The 26,272-nt window shown below is 41.5% G+C and overlaps 3 protein-coding genes across 3 annotated transcripts in view; all 3 read left to right on the top strand.

Annotated features, from left to right (window-relative positions):
- The window catches only part of LOC115731629 (disease resistance protein Roq1-like), a 105,765-nt gene extending 99,128 nt beyond the window's left edge, over window positions 1-6,637 (top strand). Inside the window, exon 6 of the mRNA XM_048275826.1 lies at window positions 6,551-6,637. The gene's annotated coding sequence lies outside the window, so the exon portion shown is untranslated. The remainder of the gene's footprint in view (window positions 1-6,550) is intronic.
- Window positions 90-2,410, top strand: LOC125314124 (disease resistance protein L6-like). Its single transcript, XM_048275602.1, has 4 exons — window positions 90-630; window positions 836-1,324; window positions 1,451-1,958; window positions 2,108-2,410. Exons 1-4 carry the CDS (start codon window positions 170-172, stop codon window positions 2,408-2,410), a joined length of 1,761 nt encoding a protein of 586 aa, XP_048131559.1. The 5' UTR covers window positions 90-169.
- Window positions 4,962-9,134, top strand: LOC125314123 (disease resistance protein L6-like). The gene is made up of 6 exons (XM_048275600.1): window positions 4,962-5,519; window positions 5,725-6,587; window positions 8,116-8,381; window positions 8,531-8,830; window positions 8,930-9,082; window positions 9,129-9,134. Exons 1-6 carry the CDS (start codon window positions 5,017-5,019, stop codon window positions 9,132-9,134), a joined length of 2,091 nt encoding a protein of 696 aa, XP_048131557.1. The 5' UTR covers window positions 4,962-5,016.
- The last annotated feature ends 17,138 nt before the right edge of the window (window positions 9,135-26,272 follow it).

Below are 26,272 nucleotides of genomic sequence, written 5' to 3'. Positions count from 1 at the left end.
CAAGCGCCACTGCCACCGACCAGTCAACAGTCGATTTGCTCACCAGAAACCAAACCAAGTCTGTTCTTTAACCGAGCTCCACTGCAGAGACCGAGCTCCTTAGTAGGGTTTCTTAAGATCTGCTACGCAAACGATTGACACTGGTCACGATAACAATCATCCCTCATCCATGTCTAGCCAGCCAAAAGTGTTCCTGAGTTTCAGAGGGCCGGACACACGGCGCCACTTTTCGGATTTCCTCTACAACATGTTGACCAATGCTGGGATTGGCGTCTTTAGAGACGAGGAAGGTCTGGAGGGAGGCAAAGAAATTACACCCCAGCTGATCCAACAGATAAAGCAGTCCAAGATCTCAATACCGGTAATCTCCAAGGAGTATGCGTCCAGCAAGAGCTGCCTCGTGGAATCGGAGCAAATGGTGGAGTGCTTGGACAAGAAGAATCACATCATCATCCCCATCTTCTACTACGTTGACCCGTCGGATGTACGCTACTGCAAGGGTTCCTTCGAGAGTGCTTTCCTTAAGCACAAGAACCGTGGCACTAATGACAGTCAGATCAATTCCTGGAAGTCTGCTCTCCAGCGGATCGCAGAGTTGAGTGGACACCATCTCCACGAAAAAAGTGAAATGTAATTTCCACGAAACACTCTGGCCTTAGATTACTTTTCTCATTTATCTCGCCTACTTTTGTGTTAAGATTGACTAGATTTAAATGTTATCACATATATCTTCATTATAATAACCGTGATGGCAGCTGCATCATGCGCAAATAAGTTTTCTTCTGCTTTCGATCTTCCTTTCCATGTCCTTATTATTCCACATCCATTTGGGCAGGTATCATGCTGAAGCCACAAAGCAAATTATCCGTGAAGTTCAGCAGATTCTGAAGACGAAGGACCTAATTGTGATGGCACCGTTAGTCGGAGTCGATTCTCATGTGCAGGAAATAATGGCAAAGCTGAAGTTTGACTGCGGCAATGGGCGAGCAGTTAAAATTGGAGACACAAGTGAAATGGTGTTAATATATGGCATCCCCGGGGTTGGCAAGACGGTCCTGGCAAAATGTGTTTATAATAAACTTCATCGTCTGTATGATGCCTGTAGCTTTCTTGAAAAGATCCAACAAGAAATTGAAGATAAGGGAATCGTGTCTGTGCAAAACCAACTAATCTCGGACCTCCATAACAGAAATGCCCCAGAATTTAAATATTCTGATGATGCTCTGAACTATATGCAGAGCTGGTTTCACGCCAAGAAGGTCATTCTCCTTGATGACATTAAGGATCATGAACAGCTCAGCGCATTAGTCGGAGACCTTGATTGGTTTGGCCTCGGTAGCACGATCATTGTGACATCCCAAAGGGCTGACGTTCTTATAAGAATCGATGGTGCGGAAAGTTTTGTCCTCAGAACGATGGAACAAGATAAAGCTCTTTAATTATTCTGTAGGCATGCTTTTGAAGAGGATTCTCCCCCTGAGAAATTCAAGGAGGAGTCAATACGTATTGCTGCTGCTACTCATGGGCTTCCTTTAGCGCTCGAGGGCGTAGGTAAATCTTTATTAAAAAGAAACAACAAAAGAGCGTGGAATCAAACACTGGCTACATTGGAAGTAGCTCCTCATGAGAGTGTCTGGAAAGCCTTCTCCAAGAGCTACGAAACCTTAAAAAGGAATGAACAGGAGATATTTCTTGATATAGCATGCTTTTTCAATGGAAAGGACAAGAGAATCCCCTATTACATGTGGGATGACCGTAATTATATGCCTGCTCTATCGATTCCCTCTCTTCATGCCAGGTCTTTGGTAGAAATTGGGGAAAATAAAGAAATATGCATGCGTGGGATACTGAAGAAGTTTGGCCGGGAAATTGTTGAGAGTGAATACAAGAGAGAACCTTGCAAGCGCCGGAGGCTATGCGACTGCGAAGAAGCGCTGGATGTACTAAGAGGAGGGAAGGTAACTTCTGTGAGCATTGCGCCACATCTTTTCTTCTTTAGATGCCCACTGATACTGTTATTGATCCATTTCGTTCTATCATTCGGGAAGTGTGATGCCAAAAGACAGCTCCAATTTTAGAAGTTAATTTTGTTTTGCTTGATTGGCAGGGTACTCTGTACGTTGAAGCCTTGAGGCTGAAGTTTGCGGGCCGGTCCAAAGGGAATATCAGTTTCGAATGTGATCAAAATGATGGTTTGCAGAACTCGAGGTTTCTCAAGCTGGATCAAGCTGACATTCGGGGAAACTTTGGGAATCGCCTTTTCAGCTTAAGGTGGCTTGATTGGCAACGGTGCCCTAAGATTTTTGATGACCATTTAATTCAGACTTGGCAAAACCTGGTGATCCTTGATTTGTCGGAGAGTCAGGTTGACAAATACTGGAGTGGCTGGGAGCTGCTTGCGGTGGTATGATATGAATTCACCATCTTCACACATTTTTTCCTTGTGACGAGGTGCATTTCTTAGGAACTATAATATCCTATTTTATCTTGCGGGCAAGGAAACTGAAAGTTTTGAAACTTACTTGGTTGTGTCCAATTGATTGCCACTCCAGAATTTCCTGCTTCAATGGAGCTGGAAAGACTTATTCTGGAAGGTTGCTCTAATTTGTCATTTATCCATCCATCATTTGGTAATCCGACGAAGTTGGTATCTTTGAACTTGAAGGGATGCGGTGGCCTCGGTGAATTGCCGGATTTGGATCCCATGACAGGCTTGAAAGAGCTGGTGATTGATGGAACTTCCATCACTCGGATTGATTTCCAAGAAGGTTCCATGAGGAAGCTCAAATCTCTCGGTGCCGTGATTGTAAACACTGATCGAAATAACCGATTCGATCGGGTACTTAGAGTCTCTCACATATCTTTCTCTAGACGGCTCTGAAATCCATACCCTCCCGCAGTCCATCGGATCACCGAAGAATCTGAAAACACCGTGCGTGAAGAACTGCGGGAGACTATCCAATCTTCCGGATGGAATAGGGAAACTCACGTTATTGCAATTCCTGGATTTATCCGAAACCTGCGATTCGAAGTTACCGACGTCGCCCGAGGATTTGAACGCTATGAAAGTGCTTAGGATGAGGCGTACTTCCATACGGGAGTTTCACGGAACTATACCGAATCTAGAGAACCCGGAAGAGATAGATTTCTCGTTATGCCGAGAGATTAGAGGGGGAGATCCACTTCGACATGTCGAGATTGTCATCTTTGGCAATCCACGAAACCGTCCCACACTCGGATTTCCGGCCTACCTCCAAGTATTTCCCGCCTTTCTCGCCTCAGGAACTCCACATCTCCGGATGCGACAATCTTGAGAGTCCACCCGAGTTGCCCGGTTACGTTAAATGTTTTTTGTGATCTGGGTAATTAGATCCCAAAAAACATTTTGAGAGATTTTTTTATTTTTACTTCTTTTAATAGCTTTCCGATTATCTTTTATTAGTGAATCATTAGGAAATTTAGACTATTTATATTCGTATTCGTATTATTCTCTTTTGTAATGAGCTAATCCTTTGAATTAAGACAAAATTGAGAGTTTTTTTTCTCTATAGCTTCATGTGTATTTACGAGTTCTGACTCGTGTTTACTCATTTTTACGGCGTTCAATTTTCAAAATGCCGGTTGCTATGATCATAAAGCAAATCTCTCGGAAACACATCCACGAAATCAATGGAAAGCCCACGACCATCTTGACCGCAACAATCACCAACTTCGACGGATCGGGTTTATCGAATGATTAGCCGTGGCGATCTTGATTGCAACACGATTTCCGTAACCAACACAATAATCATCGTGAAATTTTTTCCATATGAATCTATTTCGCGAAATTTCTCTATGACGAAATATCTTTTACCGAAATTAGTTCTTTGACTTTTAAATATAGAAAAAGAGTCTTGTGGTGATTTCTAGACAAGAGTGATCAAAAAATCAAGAAATAAACACGTAGAAACTTCAAGAAAATTATACAAACGTAAACCGAAATCGGAGTTTGACTCGACGGAAAGGTTGAGAGTGTACAATTCTTACAAACGGACCAACACATACAGAGTTTGACTCGACGAAAAGGTTGAGAGGGTACAATTCTTACAAACGGACCAACGCATACAGAGTTTGACTCGACGAAAAAGCCCGAATACGCTTCGACGCTATAGTGGAGTTTGACTCGACGGCAGAGTGGCTGGGATAAAGATAAACGTTAGAGCTTGACTCGACGATGAGAATAAAAAAACTTGTTTATCACTCATTCAAGATAGTTAGGTAACCCATGTATGGCGTATTTAAAATCCATTTAAGAACCATTAAGTCGTTAAGTGACCAATTTAAGACCCATTTAAGCTTGTTTTTAAATCTAAATACAACCCACCATACTATTAAATATTGTTTTAGGCCTATTTTGCCACGTCTAGATTCGCATTGCAATAGATAGGTCATAAAACGGGTTAAATGTGTCTATTTGGATCGGAATTTATGACTCGATACATGCTCGATTCGATCCACTCTTTTGATGGTTTTTGTTTTTTTTTTGGTCGAAAAAGAGACTTTCATTCATTCATAAAAACGCAAATTGCGAGATAAAGACAAATAAATTTTTGAACACAAAATATTCCAAAGGGGCTCCGGGCCCGCGGCGGGGGGAGAGAGAGAGAGGGGGGGGGTTGCGGAAACCCAATTCGAAGATAGAATCTTAAGACGATGAGCTTAGGCCATCCAATCAGTGCCTTGATTGGCTTCCTGGGACAATAGCCATCTGCACTCTACAATTTGATCTTGGATGGCCCAAGGACTCTTTTGATGGGTTTATTTGTTAGTATTGTGTTATCCCTCCTGCTAAAAGATGTTCCAACAACTAATCCTGGGACAGAGCAGAACCGACCGAAAGAGAAGATCATCAAGTCCACTATCCACCGACCAGTCAAAAGTCGATTTGCTCACCAAAAACCAAACGCTACTCTGTCCGCCCAACCACTGGGGATCTCCTTCGTCCGTTTTATCAAAGTTCCGGTGCACAAACAAGCTATGGACTTTAGTGACGTTACCGATCGTTCCTCATCAATGTCCAGACAGCCACCCCACGAAGTGTTCCTGAGTTTCAGAGGGCCGGAGATGCGGAGGGGCTTCGCGGATTTTCTGTACACCATGTTGAGTGATACTGGGATTCGCGTCTTTAGGGATGAGGAAGAGCTGGAGAGAGGCAAAGAAAACTACCAACAGCCGATCCAGGTGATAGAGGAGTGCAAGATATCAATACCCATCATCTCCGAGGAGTACGCGTCCAGCAGGAACTGTCTCACTGAATTAGGGCAAATGGTGAAGGGCATGGACAATAGGAATCGCATCATCATCCCCATCTTCTACTATGTCGACCCGTCAGATGTACGCGACTGCAACGGCCCTTTCGCGAGCTCCTTTGTGGAGCACAAGGAGCGCGGCGTCAGCGACAGTGTCATTGATTCCTGGAAGTCTGCCCTCCGTCGGATCGGCGAGTTGGAGGGACACCATCTCCACGAAAAAAGTGAAGTGTAATTTTCGTGACCCGCTCTGGCCTGAGATTACTTTTCTCATGTATCTTGCCTGCTTTTGCGTTAAAATTAACTAGGTTTAAGACATCCAATGACACATTCGTTACTATAACAATGACCAGCGGCAGCATCATGCACAAATGGGCATTCTTCCGCTTTCAATCCTCCTCTTCCATGTCCTTCTTATTGCATATACATTTGGCAGGTCTCCTGGCGAAATCGCAAAGCGAATTGTTGACCAAGTTCAGCAGAAGCTGAAGAAGCAGGACCTAATTGTGACGAAACAATTAGTCAGAGTTGACTCTCATGTGCAAGGCATAATGGCAAAGCTGAACGTTGCCGTTCGCAATGGGCTGGCGGTTCAAATTGGGGACACACGTGAAAAAGTGTTAGGAATAAATGGCATCCCCGGGGTGGGTAAGACAGTTCTGGCCAAATGTGTTTATAATCAACTTTATCATCTGTTCGATGCCTGCAGCTTTCTTGGGGAGATCCAAGCCAAAATTAAACATCACGGCATCGTGTCTGTACAGAACAAGCTAATTTCCGACCTTGATGAAGGAAATGCCAAACAGTTTGATTCTTCTGAGGAAGCTCTGTTGCATATTCGGAAGAACTTTTGCACCAGGAAGGTCCTTGTTCTCCTTGACGATGTATATGACCATGAACAGCTCAGTGAATTAGTAGGAGAGCTGGATTGGCTTGGGCCCGGGAGCAGGGTCATTCTAACATCCCAAACGCAAGACGTCCTTAGAAACATCGATAGTGCGGGAAGTTTTGTCCTTGAACCGATGAAACAGGATGAAGCTCTGAAATTGTTCTGTAGGCATGCTTTTGGAACGGATTCTCCCCTTGAGGAATTCGAGAAACTGTCCTCAGATATCGTTGCTGCTACTGCCGGGCTTCCTTCAGCGCTCGAGGCGATAGGTTCATCTCTGTTTCTTGTAAAATCAAAGAAAGCGTGGAGGGAAACATTGACTGCATTGGAAGCAGCTCCTCATAAGAGAGTCCAAGCAGCCTCGGAGAAGAGCCATACCAACCTAGATAAGAATGAACGGCAGATATTTCCTGATAGTGGACTAAAAATGGACAATAGTCACGTCACCAGTCATTCCTCATCTATGTCTAGACGACCACCTCCCGAAGTTTTCCTGAGTTTCAGAGGACCGGACACACGCAGACACTTTGCGAAATTCCTGCACATGATGTTGACTAAAGCTGGCATTGACGTCTTTTTAGACGAGAAAGACCTGCCGAAAGGCAATGATATCAACGATGAGCTGATTGCCGCGATCAACCAGTCCATCATATCCATAGTCGTCGTCTCTGAGGACTACGCGTCCAGCAAGAGCTGCCTCATGGAATTGGAGCAGATGTTGAAACGGAAGGATAGTGAGAGTCACACCATTATCCCTATCTTCTACTATGTCGACCCGTCGGATGCACGCCGCTGCAAGGGCCCTTTCGCAAGGTCCTTCTGTGGACACAATGATTCCGGCGTCGATGCCATAGTCATTCGCTCCTGGAAGTCTGCTCTCTGTCGAATCGGAAAAACGAAAGCATACCATCTCCATGAAAACAATGAAGGGTAATTTTCCATGACACGCTCTGGTCTGAAATTACTTTTCTCATGTATCTTTCCTACTTTGCGTTGAGATTACCTAGATTTGAATCCTTTCCAATTATATAACGCTTTGATTCCTTCTCTTCCCTGTCCTTTTTATTCCATTTACATTTGGCAGGGACCATGTCAATCTCATGGAGGAAATAGTCCATGAAGTTAAGCAGAAGCTGAACAAGGAGGACCTAAAACAGTTAGTTGGAGTCGATGCTCGTGTGAAATGCATAATGAACATGATGGACGTTGAATACTGCAATGGGCAAGCAGTTAAAATAGGGGACACATGTGAAAAGGTGTTGGGAATATCTGGCATCGCCGGGGTGGGTAAGACTGTCCTGGCGAAATATGTTTATAATCAACTTCGTCATCTGTGTGATGGTTGTAGCTCTTTTGGGAAGATCCAAGCCGAAATCGAACGTGGCAACATCCTGTCTGTGCAGAAGAAACTAATTTCCGACCTTGGTGATGGAAATGCCCCCAAGTTCAATTGTTCTGACGAAGCTCTGATCTTTATTCAGGACAGGTTTAAAAGAATGAAGATCCTCCTCCTCCTTGACGATGTGAAAGATCATGAACAGCTCAGCAAATTAGTTGGAAAGCTTGATTGGCTTGGTCCGGGGAGCAGGGTCATTGTGACATCCCAAAGAAAGGATGTCCTTGAGAACATTGATGGTGCGGAAACTTTTGTCCTTGAAGTGATGGAAAAAGATGAAGCCCTGACATTATTCTGTAGGCATGCTTTTGGAGTGGATTCTCCCCCTCAGAAATTCAAGAATCTGTCGAGAAATATTGTTGCTGCTACCGGCAGGCTTCCCTTAGCGCTCGAGGTGGTAGGTTCATCTCTTTACCTTGTAGACTCGGAGGAAGCTTGGAGGGAAACATTGGATGCATTGGAAATTGCTCCTGATGACAAAGTCATAGCAGCCTTGGCGAAGAGCTATAGCAACCTAAATGATGAAGAGCGACAGATATTCCTTGATATAGCATGCTTCTTCATCGGAGAGGACAATAGAATCCCCTATTACATGTGGGATGACTGTAACTGCTTTCCTTCTAAATCGATTCTAGCTCTTAATGCTGCTTCTTTGGTAGAAATCGGAGAGGATAATGAACTAGGCATGCATGAAATCCTGAAGAATTTTGGCCGGGAACTTTTCAGGAATCAAAACCGAGATAAACCTTTCAAGCGCGGTAGGCTGTGGGACCACGAAGAAGCACCGCGTGTGCTAAAAAGAAGGAAGGTAACTTCTGCAATCACTGCGCCACATCTTTTCTTCTATAGATGCTGGCTGATACTGTTATTGGTTCCTTTCGTTCATTAATTCATCATGTGTGATGCTAAAAGACAGCTCAATCTTTTTAAGTTAATTTCGTTTTGCTTGGCTGATAGGGTACTGGGGAAGTTGAACCCTTCGGGCTCGAGTTTGGTGATGGATCCAAAGGGCATACCAGTTTTGATTGTGATCAATTTGATGGTTTAGAGAACTTGAGCTTCCTCAATCTTGATCGGATTGATATTCAGGGAAACTTTGGGGATCGTCTTTCCAGCTTAATGTGGCTTGATTGGCCAGGGTGCCCTAAGAATATTGACTTTCAAACGCTAAATCTGGGTTTGCAAAATTTGGTGGTTCTTGATTTGTCGTGGAGGCGGGTCAACAAAGGCTGGAGCGGTTGGAAGCTGCTTGAGAAGGTATGGAATGAATTTACTAGCTTCAGACATTTGTTCTTTCGATGAATTGTATTTCTCAGGGACTAAATATTTACTATCATGTCCTATTTTGTCTTGCAGGCTAGGAAACTGAAAGTTTTGAAACTAACTGGTTGTGTCCAATTGACTGCCACTCCAGAATTTCCTGCTTCAATGGAGCTGGAAAGACTAATTCTGGAAGATTGCTCTAATTTGTCATCTATCCATCCATCATTTGGTAATCTGGAGAAGTTGGTATCTTTGCATATGAAGCAGTGCAGTCGCCTCTACAAGTTGCCAGATTTAGGTCCCATGAAATGCTTGAAAGAGCTGGTGATCGATGGAACCGCCATCACTCGAATTGATTTCCAACAAGATTCCATGGGGGAGCTCCAAATTCTCAGTGCTCGTGACTGTAAAAACCTGACTGAAATATCCGATTCGATCACGTGCTTGAAGTCTCTCACAAAGCTCACTCTAGACGGCAGTAATATCGCTACCCTCTGGGAGTCCATTGGATCGCTGGAACAACTGAAAACACTGTCTCTGAAGAACTGCAAGAGGCTAATCGACCTTCCAGATGGAATAGGGAAGCTCTCGTCACTGCAAGTCCTGGACTTATCGAACACTGCAATTAATAAGTTACCAACGTCAGTCAAGGATTTGGAAGATATGAAAGTGCTTCGGATGAGGCGTACTTTCATACAGGAGTTCCCCAGAGCTGTACTGAATCTGGAGAAGCTGGAAGAGATAGATTTCTCCTTGTGCTGGCGTTTAGAAGGGATGGTCCCTGATGAGATTCGTGGATTGTCATCCTTGGCAGTCCTGAACCTGTCCGACACTCAGATTTGCGCCCTACCTGCATGTCTGTCCCTCCTTTCTCGTCTCCAGAAGCTCGACATCTCCAGTTGCGACAAACTTGAGAGCCTGCCCGAGTTGCCCTCTAGTTTGATTATTGTTCGTTAACGCTAGGATCTGCCTAAGATCGGGAGCGAGTCCAGGAAGTATTAGTCGATTTCCTAGTTAGATCATGTTTAGTGTAGCGATTGGGAACCAAAAAAGAAAGAAAGAAAGAGATTGTATAATAGCCACTTGAGCATAAGAGCGTTACTGAACTATATATAATCAAAGTACCGTTGTCGTTTGGTCATCTGTATTTGGCTCAATTGCTGGATATTCAAATTAGGGGGAGAAGGACGGCTGGAGTAAATCTTTTTTTGCTCAATTGAATACCACATCGAAGTAAAATTGATTACTTGAGTACACCAACGTGAAATTTTTAGTATTACTTTACTTATTTTCAATTACATGTGGATTTTTTTATTGTTATTTTATTTGTCCGGAAATTCCATTTTTGTTTTACTATGTTTCTTTTTTTTTTTTTCCCCCCTTGGCCGGTGAGGGTCACCGGCGACCTTCTCTGGCCACGAAACTCTCGTTCAAGGGCGAGGCGAGCCTCGCCCCTCGGTCGATGGGAACGTGTCGGCCCTAGGCGAAGGCGGACGTGGCCTCGTCGACCGTAGGCGAGGGCGCGAAGTCCCTCGGCGGATCTGGACGAGGCCCTCTGCGGCCTCGCCGGCCTTGGGCGAGGTGATCGTCACTAGCCATCGGGCCAACACGGGCACGTGAACATGAATCGCAAGACGATGGAGATAGCTAAAACATTCGCGCCACCGGTGGCTCCTCCGTCCTAAGCTCACCGAATTGTGCAAAGATCTAAGTAGCGAGCAAGAGAGGGCAAGAGGTTGAAGAAGACTTTTCGCCCATAAGATTGTTCGGACCTGGACCCATCCGGTCAGAGGCGTAAATCTGTCGATGGCCGTGGGTTTCCATCTTCGAATGACTGGAATGGCCTCACTTCGATAGGACAGTTCTCGTAGTATGTGGGTGGAATAAGGTTCGAGAGAGGGAGACGACCTCGACGGCAAGCGAGGGCCACCTTGCCCGAGGTCGGCGGGCTCTTGCCCGGGTCTAACAAGGGACTTCACGCCTTACTCATGGCCGGTTAGTTGGCCGGGCGAAGTTTTCGTAGCGAAGGTGACTCTCGCCCGCCGATGGAAAAAAAAAATACAAAGAAAAGAACAAAAGAAAAAAAAATCAAAATTAAAAAATAATATTAAAAAATGCATCAAACGACATATGAAAATCAAAATCTTGATATTCCCCATTGCTTTTGGAAGATTGCAAGAGATATTTTTTTTATCGAGTAATTCGGCAATTTTAAAGTCGTGTTCGAGTTCGTAGCGAAGGTGACCGTCGCCTGCCAATGGAAAAAAAATACAAAGAAAAGGACAAAAGGAAAAAAATTCAAAATTAAAAAATAATATCAAAAAATTCTAGAAAACATTAAAAAATTTTAAAAAATGTTCGAGCGATGCCATGTCAAATTTTTCGACATCCACATCGGATTTTCGGCTAGGCAAATCGTTGATGGCAATCAAGTGATCGATTTTTAAAAGTTGTACTATTTAAGTGAGTAAAAAAAAATTTATGACACTCAAGTAAGCCCCAAAATAAGTTATGACACTCCAAATGTCCTCCCAAATTTGGAGAGAGGTGCGCTAGACAAAGAAAGCTATGCACCTTGGACCACACTACGTATAGTGGACCTCCCAATCGGGTCGGTGGTATGCATTCAAATCGCTGTTTTATAGACCTCCCGAACTTCATTCGTTCATGGATGACGAAAATATTTTTCGTTCAATTATTTTTGTAAGCGATATAAATAATCATTTGTCTAAAAAAGATTTTTTTCAAATCTTTAGTTTTTCATGAAACAAGCATGCCTTTAATTTTGTTTTAATTCAAAGGATAAACTCATTACAAAGAAAACTGACAAAAGCATATATAGCCCAAAAATCCTAAAGATCCTCATAAAAATAGTTAAAAAAAAAACTGTTCAATAAAGTAAATAAAATCGTTCAAAATACTGTCTAGAATTTAATTACTTAAATATCTAAGAAAACTTTCTAGATTCTAAAATACTAAAAATCAGTTCATAAGGGAAGATTTGATCAAATTATAAGATAATAAATGTATCAAACGACTTATGAAAATCAAAACCTTGATATTCCCCATTCTTTTTGGAAGATTGCAAGAGATATGTTTTTTATCAGATAATTCGGCAATTTAAAAGTCGTGTTTGAGTTTTTTTTTTCCAATAAAGGGCTAATGATGTAGGGAAAATCAAATCATATTTTATTTAATAGTCACATTATGTGGTAAATTAATTTTGTAAACTGGTTTAGTAGGCATAACTTATGTAGTTCCAAAATATCATGCCCAAAATTTGACCAACAGTAGCCGCTACCTATTTTTTCCTTATTATAAAGAAAATATCGTGAGATAAGAAGTTAGGCGACATTTAGTAGTCAAGATAAAAGTTAGAATATGATAAAGTTTACGATATCCATGTTTGATTTCTGCCCAAGACATACTAAAGTCGGACATAAATTGGGATTATCGGTTCCCGATCCAATCCTATCTTACCTAGGAACCGAGAATCAAACCACCTAATCTTGGAACCATATCGAACCGATTGATTCGATTCGGTTTCTGAGCGATCCAACGGAATCGTGGAGTATTAGCAAACCAATCTCCTCCTCTCTCACTTGTAAGAGTTTTCTTTATTGTGGGTTAACTTACTTAATATAGTAATTATTAATTGGTCTAATAAAGTAAAGAGACAAGATTTCTTGAAGATGAAATGTCTTAATTAGTTCATTATGGGGTTGGATAATGTGGACTGAGTTAAACTTTATCCATAATGAGAGGTGTGTTGCAAACTCTATAAATAGAGCCAAAATCTCTCCTCTAAACTAGAATGCTCGCGTAACCTCACATGAAGAGTTGCCATAAAACACGATACGTGAGGGTACTCTCATTGTAGCCAATGAATCAAACGACATATGAAAATCAAAACCTTGATATTCCCCATTCTCTTTGGAAGATTGCAAGAGATATGTTTTTTATCAGATAATTCGGCAATTTAAAAGTCGTGTTCGAGTTTTTTTTTCCAATAAAGGGCTAATGATGTAGGGAAAATCAAATCATATTTTATTTAATAGTCACATTATTTGGTAAATTAAGTTTGTAAACTGGTTTAGTAGACATAACTTATGTAGTTCCAAAATATCATGCCCAAAATTTGACCAACAAGAGCTGCTACCTATTTTTCGTTATTATAAAGAAAATATCGTGAGATAAGAAGTTAGGCTACATTTGGTAGTCAAGTTTAAAGTTAGAATATGATAAAGTTTATTATATCCATGTTTGATTTCTAGCAAAGACATAATAAAGTCATATATAAATTGGGATTATCGGTTCCCGGTCCAATCCTATCTCACCTAGGAACCGAGAATCAAACCACCCGATCTTGAAACCATATCGGACCGACCGATTCAATCCGATTCCTAAGTAGTCCAATGGAATCGTGGAGTATTAGCAAGCCAATCTCCTCCTCTCTCAGCTGTAAGAGTTTTCTTTATTGTGGGCTAACTTAATTAATATAGTTATTGTTAATTGGTCTAATAAAGTAAAGAGTAAGATTTCTTGAAGGTAAAATGTCTTAATTAGTTTGTTATGGGGTTGGATAATGTGGACCGAGTTAAACCTTATCCATAATGAGAGGTATGTTACAAACTCTATAAATAGAGCTCAAATCCCTCCTCTAAACTTGAATGCTCCCATAACCTCACATGAAGAGTTGCCATAGAACACGATATGTGAGGGTACTCTCATTGAAGTCGGTGCATCAAGGGGGTTATAGAGGAAAAGCTTTTGAGCATTGGATCATTGCTATTTCTCATCAAGAACGATGGATTCTAAATAAAGTATATAAATTCCTCTTACTTGATAATTGTGATATGTGTATTTGATTATGGAGATCTTAGGGCACTGCTTGAGTTAATAATTGCAACTTACATGTGGTATCAAAGTCACCATAATTTATGTCACGAAATCAAGTTTTAGCTATTTTTTAAATTTTTATTTTCGGTAAAAGTGAAATTTGATCACATATTTAGAAAGTACTCGACGAGACAAGTAAAACCATGTAAAGATCACCATCGGAGGGAGTCGAACGTGCCGTTGGCTATCGGGCGCGTGGCAGCCACACACCAGAGAGAGACCCACGCATGAGACTTGACTTGCACCTACAAGGCACGTGTAGGATGACGTTAGCAGATGTCATACCAACCTGGGGTTAGACCCAACCCGACTCCATTGATCGTTTGACTCAAGCCCTTTGGTAACTCGGTTCAATTGGTCGAGCGAGGGGGTAATGATTGGACCGGAAAAATCAGTTGGACCAATTACGTAAACCATTGGTGGCTGGAACACATGCGTTGCACTTGTCCATGCATTGCACGTGTTCGCGCGTGGGCCTCACATGCTAAGGACTTTAGTGGTGCGTGGTTGGTCCGATTAGGGAGTTTCAAGTACCGCCATGCTCCTATGCTTCTGTTATACCATGTGGTATATTTATTTTACATGTTTGATGCTTTCATGAATGGAAAATATCTATAGAACCTAAATATATATTGTTTGGGGTATTTTTGTATTTTTTCTATGTATTTCTGTATGATTTTCGAAATACGGGTGCAAGCTCACATGTAAGTACCACATACAGATTGCACAATGTATATTTTATCAACTACATGCATATAATTTAACATGCATTGTTAATTGGATCAATGTAAGTTAGCATATCATGTAATTTTGTGAATAATTGCTCCTATTTTCAATTCTAAAATTACGTGCATATTATTCAACATGTATTGTTAATTGGATCAATGAAAGTTAGCATGTCATGTAATTTTGTGAAATATAAAGTTTATATCCTAGTTTTAAAAATTCAATCAGATTATGACTACTAAAGTGGCACACTCGGTTGAGTTTGAGAAATTCCGATCTCATATTATAGTGGGATGTATTCTATTCTAATGCATTATTATACTTCCAAAGGAGATAATTGTGCATTGTTGTATGGAGAGATACATGTATAGCATATGGTTGAGGATTATCTAATCTAAGTTTTTTCATATACCCACAGGTGGTGAATTAACGAAGATTAAAATTGTGGTGACCTAGGCGGTTTGTCACTGTCGCGTCCTCAATCCACATGAGGCCGGCGGAATGTCCCATACCAAACCGCCTACGACTAAGGCTTACGTTCTCTACTTTAATCTTTTGTTATATCAATGGCACATGCGAAAGCTCTAAATCAAATCAGTTGGCCATACGGGCACAATCATGCCTATACAAAGGGTATGGCCTTTCATGATTTCCATAACCAGCTAACATGCATTAACAACAAAACACTCAGAGCACAAATATTTGATTTTATCATATTATTAGCCAATTCTTTACAAAAGTTCAAAGACTCTTGGAGCATCACAAAATATGATAACTACTCCGACCTAACGGCCCTCAATGGCTTCATCTTCACCACTAACATCCGTAAGTTACCCCTTGCCACCAACATCATTGGTTAGCTATGCTAATATGAAAAATAGTTATCCCATGAGAGGTGAGCTCAATCTCTCCGCGAATAAACGTCTAACCCAATAGAAAGTAGTATTGAAATCAAAATACCACATCAACAATTCATGAATCCAAACACATGCATGTCAAGCGATTCAAGTATAAGATTTCTTTCATAAACTTGTGAATTTGTATGCAATGCAACTTTAGCTCCTTCGCGGATGAACCTCATGCGGGTGTGCTATCCTCGAGAATAGATTCACACAGCATCTCACTCCCAGGCATCTCAAGCTCGTAAGTAGAGGCATTCTCCGATTAAAGTATATCGAAGGCATCCCGAATTTCCCTCCGGTGCCACAGGGCACCGTTGGATAAACCTCCTGGCGGTATAATGTCAAATAGACTCACGACAAGTATTTCACTTGATTTATCGTGAAATGCCATGCAATGCATACACAATGCAATCTTACCATCACTGGCATTCGGGGGATTTAATGTAATGAATGAATCATTTGTTTTCATGATCATTGTCACGCCCTGATCCTTGGGCACATGACTACCCTACCTAAATGCCTTAGGTCAAAGGATGACGTCCCGGGCACATCATCGCCCCATAACTTAAAACTTTTAATTACTCATGCGAAAACGATAATCTCGTAGACAACAAACAACAAGCGGGGATAGAAAAGTATGATACACAACTAGCAACTCAACAACAAAAGTCATTCATATCAAAAGCAGGTACTCATTAACCCTACGTAGTTACTACAGTAAACAACCCCATACTTCGGGGCGGCTCTCTATGACCAACAACAAGGTATGCGGATCGGGTAAGGGTTAACTTCGTATCGACTCCAAAAATGGGGCTACACCACCCTGTCCTCCTTCATCCACTCGGATCCAATAACCTGCTATTCTAAAGTTAAAAACCTGTAAAGTGGTTAACGACAGGCGAGTGAGAAATAAATCTCGGTAAGTCAATGCCTAAGCCCCACTAAGGCGTTGATTCGCTTGGACATCCTAACAAACGATCACATCATCACGGGGCAAATATCTCAATCACATACAAGCTTACCCTCCGGAAGTCACACATAATGCAATGTAGATGCGACATAACAATCAATCAACCAATCCAATGGCAAAGCATCTCATCACTTGCACGTACAAGACACCACACGTAGTCCATTTATTATTAAAAACGACCCGTAGGTCCAGTACACTAGTCGGTTGGTGCTCTCTTAGCGGGATCGGTTATCATCCCTTACTTTCAGCGATGGCTTCTAATAGTCTATGTAACCCATTTGGACCAACCGGAAGATAATGATTGTCGACATAGCACGAAGCTAATAAGAATCCTTAAGAAGGCTTCGGCCTTTCACAAGCCGCAACCGGCAAACGAACAGCCGGAAGACAATGATTGATGTGTATCCCGCAATCAGAAGATAATGATTGCCGGGACCGACCAACCAAAAGATAATGATTGGCGAAATTATCCAATTATGTGACTACTCAAGCATTTTGACATCCAGCCATTTCATTTCTTTGAATTTAGTCGAATGCTTCTACACGCATGCTCAAATATTTGGTCCAAGGCCATTTTCACGCTAAAACATGCAATTTGATCTCATACGTGGCCACATGAATGCACAATTCTATTGACCGACAAATCAAGCAAGTTGGGGCGATTAATCTCTAATCGAGCCCCCATAGCAATGAACAATCAATTTCGACATTCAAATCCAATAGTTCAAGAATCAATTAATCGATCACAACCGGTCGATTTCGGTCACAAATTCAATTCCAATTGATAGTCAATCGTGCGCTCGTCTCTAACTTATTGCTCGCTCGTGATAAATCAAATACAATCAATCAATTCTAATCATCGGTTAGTCACAGACAACCTAGCTAATCGACTAACTAAACTAATTACGATCATTTAGCTTAAGCAACGTTTCTATCTAAACCGATCGTAATTAAGCTACTTAAACCGAGAGTTAGGGGCTAACTCACAAATCTAACGACGTTTGGTGATGACTCGAGCATATCGATGACGACCACAACAACGGACGGGTGCGAACGTCGGGCTCAATGGGTTGAGTCGAATCAACGAGTTTGGTTCGGGTCGGATAAGGACTTCGGGTCCGGCCGGCGGGTCTTCGTGGTCGGCATAGGTCGGCTTGGGTTTCAAGTCCGCTAGGCGTCATAGGTTCGAGTATGGTATGGTTCGGATCTGCGAGTCCGGCTTTGGCTCGGCATCAAGGACGACGGGGCTATTGTGGGTTGGCGTTAGGGGTCAAGAACAATGTGTCTCGGATTTTTGGGCGTCGGCAACAGAACATAGGGCTCGGGCTCACGGGGCGGCGGCTCGGAGGATTGAGGACGATGGCCAATGAAGCTCAGATGACCATGGGTTCTACTGGAGGTGGCTAGGTGGTTCTCGGCGGGATTGGGGTTAGGCTCGAGCAACGGGGTCGAAGGGCTAGAGCACGCAGATGAAGCTTACAGCTCTTGGGCTCGGGACGGTCGGGGACTGGAGTGGTGGCTTCGGCTCACGGCAAAACCCGGTGAGGCGACGGTAAGGGGCGGAGGTCACAAATCTTGGGTCCAAGAGGCCGTGGGTTTGTGTCACGGTGGTGCGGCGATGGACGACGGCACAAATGGCCGGTGGACCGATGATAGCGACCGTTGATGGCTAGTGATTTCACTTAGAGGGGGGTGAATTGGTGATAAAGTGTGATTTTAAGATTTTATTGCGGAATTTAGATCATACGGCGTAAAACAAAGATCTCGGATGATCAAGCAATTCAATTGATGTAGGATTTATAATAGGATCGATACGTGCTGTTTGTGTGCGGTTTAGCTATCACAAAATATTTAGAATGATCAGAGTAAGAGATAAGAAAAACTGCATAGAGGGATTATAGTAGTTCGGCTTTGGTTAGGCCTATGTCCACTTCTTCGGTTGACAGCCAATCGGCTGGATTCCACTAGAAAGCTGCTCAGATGTTACAAATCGGTGATCTCTTTGACACGCGAGAATTCACATCTAACGCTCAACACTCGTGTGCACACCTCCTCACACTTACAATGGATGGATCGAGAAGTGTATTGAAAATGGAGTTCACTCTATCTAAGAATTATAAACACTTTTCCCTCTTAACGCCGATCTCTTTTCCATTCCTATTCGAGATGTCTTTTATACTCGTCCGCCTCCAATCTAGCTATTGCAAGGCATCCGGAAGAGATCTCTCCAAATCTACCCTTTTGGATGAGATGTTTGCCAAAAGAAGATCTCTTAGCCGTTGGGGATCGCCAAAGGAAAGTCTTCCCTCCTTGGATCAAATCGCTCATACAATTATGATCCCGGGTTTCCATAGATGGTTTCTTCCATTTGGAAAGTCCTTGTTTGTCTTCTTAGTTCCACATACTTGATTGATCTCTATCACCGAGAATCTTCAAGAATAATCCAGCTCGATGGCGTCCGTTGATATGCATCAATTTAGCTCAATTTGTATTCCTCTTGAAGTTCTGATTCTTGCTCGTGAAATACTCCTCTTAGAGCTTGAGCATCATTCCAACGTCCGAGCTATCGCTGCTCAACGTCCGAGCTCGAACTAGCGTTTGAGACTCTCGGAAACAATTTTTGAGTCAAATCCTTTTGCCAGATTCAATCCCGTGCATCCCCGCACCAAAGGATAATCAGTAAAACAAGTAAATCACGGCATTATCTCAAAACATAAGAGTACTAGGATTGTTTTGTCAACTTCAAAACTGTCTAGGGATTTTTCTCAACAATCTCCCCCTTTTTGATGATAACAAAACGATCCACTATAGTAATGAAAAAATTGAGATTAGAAAAGGATGAGCAACTTCAGCAAAGTTACTCTAGTGATAATCTTGCTAAGTAATAATTTTGGAGTTTCATTCCTTGTACTTTTAGCAAGATTAAGTTCTGAGAAGGAATGCATTTATATGCTATGATGAGCAATCTCGGAACTTGTGCTATCTCAATCGAAAAGTTTGTATTCTAAGTGCATGTACTTATTGAGATGTGAAATGGTTTCAAATATGATAATTGTAACTCCTCAGAGCATTACATTCTGTCATATGTTCGGAGCTTGTCTTGATTAGCCAAAGCTTTCAAACTTATGTATTCTTAAGAGAAAGAAACTTGTTTACCTGCTCAGCTTAGAAGAAGATGTTCCTTCTCGGATGATGTTTCCACAGATAATGCTTAACCCGAAATCCTGTATTTGAAGGATTCTTGCCAGAATACGTACGCATATCATAGATTGATTTCACACGATTTAGTCATACAATTTTCGAATCATATTTCGCACATATCACATCACAACATCACAATTATACCATTCTCCCCCTTTTTATCATCAGCAAAAGGGAGTGAGCGGCATAGTCAGATCGTGACAAAGCGTTGCTCCCCCTGAATTCAATGCCTATTCAGATCATCTTATGCGGTATATTCAAATCAAACATGCGAGCATTTAAAAGGTGAATCATTCAATCACATAAGATGAAAAGCGAAGAACAGAGTGCAGAGTAAGATTCGGAGTACAGATCCAAACATGAAATTGTGTAAAGACAATTTAAAGTTTTGGTGTTTGGTCTGGATGAGAAGATGTAGGGGCTTGAACCGAAGTGGAGGCATGGTCCGCAGGTAGTTGAACTAGGACAAACTTGGATAACTGATTTAGCTTGAAATCCGGATCCTTCTTCAGAGTGAGGATCCCGTTGTCCAAGAAGCCCAGCTGAGATTCCGAATGATCATGGACAGCTTTATGAATTTTCGCAACCTCAGCATCTACCTTTGAGCTCAAGCCTTCAACTTCTGAGCGCAGAGAGATCCAAAGGTCTGACCATTTTTTATCCATCTCTTGTTGCCTTTGTGCTATCTTCCCGAGAAGGTCCGAGGTATTGTTTGTCTCATCGATCCGAGTGCCTATATTTGTTGACTCCCCCTGAGTCCTTGCATGGTGCTCAGATAATGAAGCAGATCTGTTTGGGAGATTTGCTATTTCAACAGCATTGGTTTCTGTTTCAGCTTGCTCCCTCTCAGACGATCCTTCTCTTGGAAGTGGCTCCTCTGTCTCTATTCCCCGTTGCGGGACAAATGATATTTCTTCTCTTGCTATATCTCCCCCTGCTTCTGTGTCCTCTTTTTCCTTTTCCCGCTGTTCCGGTTGAATGGCAGTCTCATCCTCATAAGTTGATCTAACGATCGTTTGGATAAGCTCTTCTAGTTACGTATCATTTATTGCTAAGCTATCTGAGATGTACTCCTTTTCAATTCCGTCAAACAGCACCTTAGCAAGCTTTCTTCTTTTATTGCTAGGTTTGGTTGACTTGTGAGCAATCATCTTGATCCTTCTCTTTCGAGTGGATTCTGAGGATGGTTACGAAGATTTGTTTTGTGGAGTTTCAACAGCAGCCTCCTTCCGAGAAAGATCTATGGGGATTACTTTCTTCTTTCTATCCCGCCAGCTTCCATTCTCAAACCTATAACCCATCTTTGTGAGCATTGTTTCGCCCACACTTCCTTGATGAAGCTCTATAGATCTGAGCTCCAGGGGTACCACTATCCGTAGGTACTCAAAAATTCTACTTATCAGAGATCCATAAGGCAGCTGGCCCTTATTCTTCTTCATCGCTCTCTTCATGTGTAGAAAAATTAGGTGAGGCAGAGAGAAGGGTTTTCCATTTAGAATGGCCCGGATAAGCTTTGCCTCATATCTTGAGACATCTGTTTTTGAGGAACCTTTTGGTCTTAGGCGGTTGATAACCACCTTATGCAGAATAATGGTCCTCGGAGGGAAGTGGCGATGCTCAACATGTGGCTTGTTGGCTCTTGAAAGAACAGGGTTGCCCGACGGCTCCTTGTAGGCATCTTCATCCGAGACAGGGATTTTTGTAAAGTTGAACAGCTCGATCTGAAGAATGTCTGCTAGGTCTTCAAGACTCGGAATGATGTTACGCCCCCTGTACGAAAAATGAATTGCATTTCTATCGATCATTGTGAAGTTCGAGTAGAAATAAGCGGTTAATTCAATGTAAGTTGGAGTAGATAAGGAGCAGAAGTTGTGAAGTTGCGGGTTGGTGAGAGGATAAAGGATCTGTAGACCATTCCTTTCAAAGAAGTCCGAGTCAACAGTGCTGTTAGGCATAATGCCTCTAGAAAGTAGTGCCTTGTAGCACTGTTTATGCTCTTTTGATCCGAACAACCCGTCCGCCTCTTCTTCACCAGCCAAAAACTTCATTGGTACAGACTTGAAGAAGGAATAAATCAGCTCATCATCATCATCCCTTAGATGTTTTATCACAGAAATTTCTTCCTCTTTTACATCCTCCTTTTAAGCACTTCCCTGCTCAATCTTTACAGGTTATCCAACCTTTTCTTTTCCCTTTCTAGAGGAACTATTCTTTTGAAGTTTTGTTCCTACCCCGGTAGCTAGTGTGATTTATGCCTGAGTGAGCATCTCGGAGAATTTGTGCATTTCTTCCTCATTGAAGAACCCATTCAATTTAACAAAATCCAGAATGTCAACTTCGGACCTACCACCAATCCGCATTCCTTTAATGACATTCAACGGACCCCTAGCTAGCCTTATTCTTTTATCAACAGGTGGACTAGCGTTTTCCTCGGGGGTTCGGATTACTGTAGAAGAGAGTCATTGTTGAATCTTCTTGCGTTTCTCCTCTATCACTCCTCTTGGTGTAATCTCTACCATATGAGCGATTAATCTTCGTGCTCGCTTTTACGCTTTGCTTGGCAAGGTGGTGAGGGCTGGAGTGACGTCAGAAGCTATCTGTCCTCCGGATCCTTGACGACCGGAGCGGCGACGCCCAACCGCCGAGGATTTTTGTGCTGACGGATTCTTAGGTGCCATGAGGAATGAGAGTTGTTGGGTAATTCTAATCGTGAAGCTCTGGGAGTTTTAGGGTTTTTGGATTTCGTAGAACCGAGAGTGCGATTTGTGAGAGTGAACGAGTAGAGAAGGTTTAGGGTATATGAAGTGGTTTCTCAAAAGGGAAATTCTTTTGAAAAGATTTTGAGAATATTTTAACTCAATCAATTTAATTTCAATCAAGGCAATCAAATATACAATTAGAGCAATCAGCACAATCACATAATAGTTGCCGAATATTTAGGAAGATAGTGTTGATGAGTACTTTATTTGTTGCCAAAAATAAAAATGACTTACGCGCCAAGATTTCGAACGATCAAATCTTTTGTCGTATCTGCTCAGAAGATGTTGTCTTCAGATGATTCTTTAAGTTCCGAGATCTTAAGTTCCTTCAGATGATGGTTTCAAGCTTTGAAGCTCTTGAATGTCTTCAGATGATACTTTCGAGTTCCGAGGAAATTTCTCATGTCTTCAGATGATACTTTCAAGTTCTGAGGAAATTTCTCTTGTCTAGATCTCGGCTTAAATAGGAATCATGGTAATACCCAATTCTTGTCTAATGTACTCAAATGTATTTTTATCAAGTGCCTTAGTGAATATGTCAGCTAATTGATGTTTAGAATCAACAAATTGAATGTTAACATCACAGTTATGCACATGATCACGAATAAAATGATGCTTTATTTCAATATGCTTAGCTCGCGAGTGCAAAACTGGATTCTTTGTGAGGTTGATAGCACTTGTGTTGTCACATTTGATTTCCACGTTGTGAGCTTCCACACCAAAGTCCTTCAATTGTTGCTTTATCCATAGAATTCGAGCGCAACGGCTTTCTAGTGCCACATACTCGGTTTCTACGGTTGATAGAGCTACGGTGTTCTATTTTTTTTTAGAACCAAGACACCAGCATTGATCCCAGAAGTTAACATGTGCACGAAGTACTTTTTCTATCTAACTTACAACCCGCAAGATCAGCATCCGAATAGCCATGTAATATGAGATCTAAAGTTTTAGGATACCATAATCCCAAGTTTGGATTAGTTCCTATGCACTTGATGATTCTTTTGATAGCAGACATGTGAGATTCTTTAGGATCAGATTGAAATCTCGCACACATGCATACACTAAATATAATATCGGGTCGAGAAGCGATAAGATATAACAAAGAACCAATCATGCTCCTGTACGACTTCTGATCAACCTGTTTTCTTTGTTCATCCTTATCCAATTTGGATGAGGTAGACATAAGCGATTCTGTTTTCTTACAGTTATTTTAACCAAACTTCTTCACTAGTTCCAAGGTATATTTTTCTTGATGTATGAATGTGCCCTGATTAATCCGATTTACTTGTAGTCCTAGGAAGAATTTGAGTTCTCCCATCATGCTCATCTCGAACTCATTCCGCATGTTCCGAGAGAAGTTCTCACAAAGTTGTTGGTTAGACGAGCCAAATATAATATCATCAACATATATCTGGATAAGCAAAATATCTTTACCTTCCCTCCTAATAGATAGAGTTGTATCAATCTTACCTTTTTCGAAACCTTTTTCGATAAGGAAATTACTTAACCTTTCATACCAGGTTCGGGGTGCTTGCTTCAATCCGTAGAGGGCTTTCTTCAACTTGTACACATGATCCGAGTTCTTTGGATCTTCAAAGCCTGGAGGTTGTTTGACATAGACTTCCTCCTTGATATATCCATTAAGAAATGCGCTTTTAACATTCATCCGGTACAACTTGAAATCATGGTGGCAAGCGTAAGCAAGTAGCAATCTGATAGACTCTATTCTTGCTCTTGGTGCATAGGTTTCATCATAATCAATCCCTTCTTCTTATGAGTATCCTTTTGCAACTAGCCTTACTTTGTTCCCGATTATTTTTCCTTTGTCATCCAACTTATTCCGGATGACCCATTTGGTTCCAACAACGGGATGGTTCTTTGGTTCGGGTACAAGTTCCCAAACTTCATTTAATCAGAATTGTAGTAACTCTTGTTGCATGGCTTTGATCCAGCTTTCATCTTTAAGAGCTTCTTCGATTCTTTTGGGTTCAACTTTAGAAACTAGAGCGAATGCATTTATCGTATCCTTGAGTTTGGATCCGGTTTTAACTCCTTCATCTATATTTCCAATGACCTGATTTGCCGGGTAACTAGATCTGTATTTCCAGCTCCTATTTGATTTGTCACGTTCGGTCTCGGTGAGATCTTCGTCATTTGAATCTTCGGGTAATGTACTTTGCAGAGTATTTTCCATGTTCCGAGAGGTTTCATCCCGTTCTGCATCTTTAGATGATGGTTTTTCCTTCTTAGATGATGAGTTCTGATTTTCAGATCTTGTTGTTTCTTCATAATCCATCGTCTAAGTAATCCACTCTTCTTCAAATTTCACATTCATTGATTCCTCGACTATCCGAGAATTCTTGTAGAAGACTCGATAAGCCTTACTAGTTGTGGAGTATCCCAAGAATACCCCTTCATCCGATCTCTCATCAAACTTACTAGTCCTATCACTTGCATTCTTGAGAATATAACATTTGCAATCAAACACATGAAAATATGAAATATTTGGTTTCCTTCCCTTGTAGAGTTCATAGGGAGTTTTCTTAATTAATGGTCCGAGGAAAACACGATTGATAATGTAACAGGCAGTTGAAACAACTTCAGCCCGGAAATGGGGTGGAGTTTTGCTTTCAACTAAAAAGGTTCGTGCCATTTCTTGCAAAGATCTATTTTTCCTTTAAACAACTCCATTTTGTTGAGGAGTATATGGAGAAGAAAAATTATGTTGAAAACCATTTTGATCATAGAAATCAGCAAAGTAGTGATTTTCAAATTTTCCTCCGTGATCGGTTTTGATACTTGTAATTGAATAACCCTTTTCATTTTGAACTTTCTTAGAAAAGGTTTTAAAGAATGAGAATGCATCCCTCTTGTGAGTAAGAAAGAATACCCAAGTGAATCTAGTATAGTCATCCACAATAACAAGACAATAATTTTTTCCTCCAATACTCTGTATTCGAGTGGGTCCGAAGATATCCATATACAACAGCTGCAGAGCATGGGTAGTGATGACTTCATTTATGGGTTTGTAAGAATTTCTTACTTGCTTTTCAAGTGTGCATGCTTTGCAAAGTTTTGTCTTTTCGAATCTGGTATTTGGAAGTCCTCTCACCAGCTTCTTTTTGGAAAGCTTGTTGATTTGTTTGAAGCTTATATGCCCTAGCTTCCCGTGCCATAGTTCTAGATCGTCTTTGACAGATAGAAGACATTTCTCATTCTCAGATGATGTATCTAGAAGATACATGTTGCCATATCTTTGTCCAGTGAATGATGACTTGTTGTCTTGGCTTGTACATGAGTACTTATTTTCCGCAAAAGAAACTACGTATCCAATATCGCATAGTTGGCTAATACTAACAAGATTGAAATTCAAACCCTTGACTAATGAAACATCTTTGATAAGTAGATTGCTAATCTTCACGGTTCCTTTGTTGATAATCGTTCCTTTGCTGTTGCCTCCAAAGGACACGTTTCCTCCATCAAATTTTTCGAAATCAATGAACATGGATGAGTCACCAGTCATATGTCTAGAGCACCCGCTATCAAGGTACCATTTGTTTCTCCTTTTGTTCGGTACTTGCAACGATCAAAGATTCTCACTTTTTCTTTGGTATCCAAATTTGTTTGGGTCCTTTGAGGTTAGCCGTATAACCGTATCTAAGAATGTTACGTGTTGGTCGATTGATCTTTGAGCATCGGCTCCTGGAATGTTTTGGATCACCACAATTTGAACATCCCGAAGGATGTTGTCCTTCAAATCTTACAAATTGTTTCCTAAAATGACTTTGGTAAGTGCATTTAGAAGGTCGCTACTTAAGTCTTTCTTTTACCGTTGGAAAATCATTTTTCTCACCACTTTCATTTTGAAAATCAAGTCCCGACTTGTTATAGTAAGGAACTTGTATGGAAAATATATGTTGCAAGGTTTTTGAACTGGATGAGAATTTTTTATGTATTTCCAAAACTTCCTTTTTCAAAA

This window comes from Rhodamnia argentea, chromosome 3 (genome assembly GCF_020921035.1).
Source record: "Rhodamnia argentea isolate NSW1041297 chromosome 3, ASM2092103v1, whole genome shotgun sequence".
In the NCBI taxonomy this organism is placed as follows: domain Eukaryota; kingdom Viridiplantae; phylum Streptophyta; class Magnoliopsida; order Myrtales; family Myrtaceae; genus Rhodamnia; species Rhodamnia argentea.
This window is presented reverse-complemented; position numbering and strand designations above follow the sequence as displayed.

What these genes read in the sequence shown, in the direction of transcription:
- LOC125314124 (XM_048275602.1), top strand. Translation starts at nt 170, where the DNA reads ATGTCTAGCCAGCCAAAAGTGTTCCTGAGTTTCAGAGGGCCGGACACA. An exon ending in CTCCACGAAAAAAGTGAAAT is followed by an intron (nt 631 to 835) that starts GTAATTTCCACG and finishes CCATTTGGGCAG; the next exon opens with GTATCATGCTGAAGCCACAA. An exon ending in TTAGTCGGAGACCTTGATTG is followed by an intron (nt 1,325 to 1,450) that starts GTTTGGCCTCGG and finishes ATTATTCTGTAG; the next exon opens with GCATGCTTTTGAAGAGGATT.
- LOC125314123 (XM_048275600.1), top strand. Translation starts at nt 5,017, where the DNA reads ATGGACTTTAGTGACGTTACCGATCGTTCCTCATCAATGTCCAGACAG. An exon ending in CTCCACGAAAAAAGTGAAGT is followed by an intron (nt 5,520 to 5,724) that starts GTAATTTTCGTG and finishes TACATTTGGCAG; the next exon opens with GTCTCCTGGCGAAATCGCAA. An exon ending in GAATGAACGGCAGATATTTC is followed by an intron (nt 6,588 to 8,115) that starts CTGATAGTGGAC and finishes GACAGATATTCC; the next exon opens with TTGATATAGCATGCTTCTTC.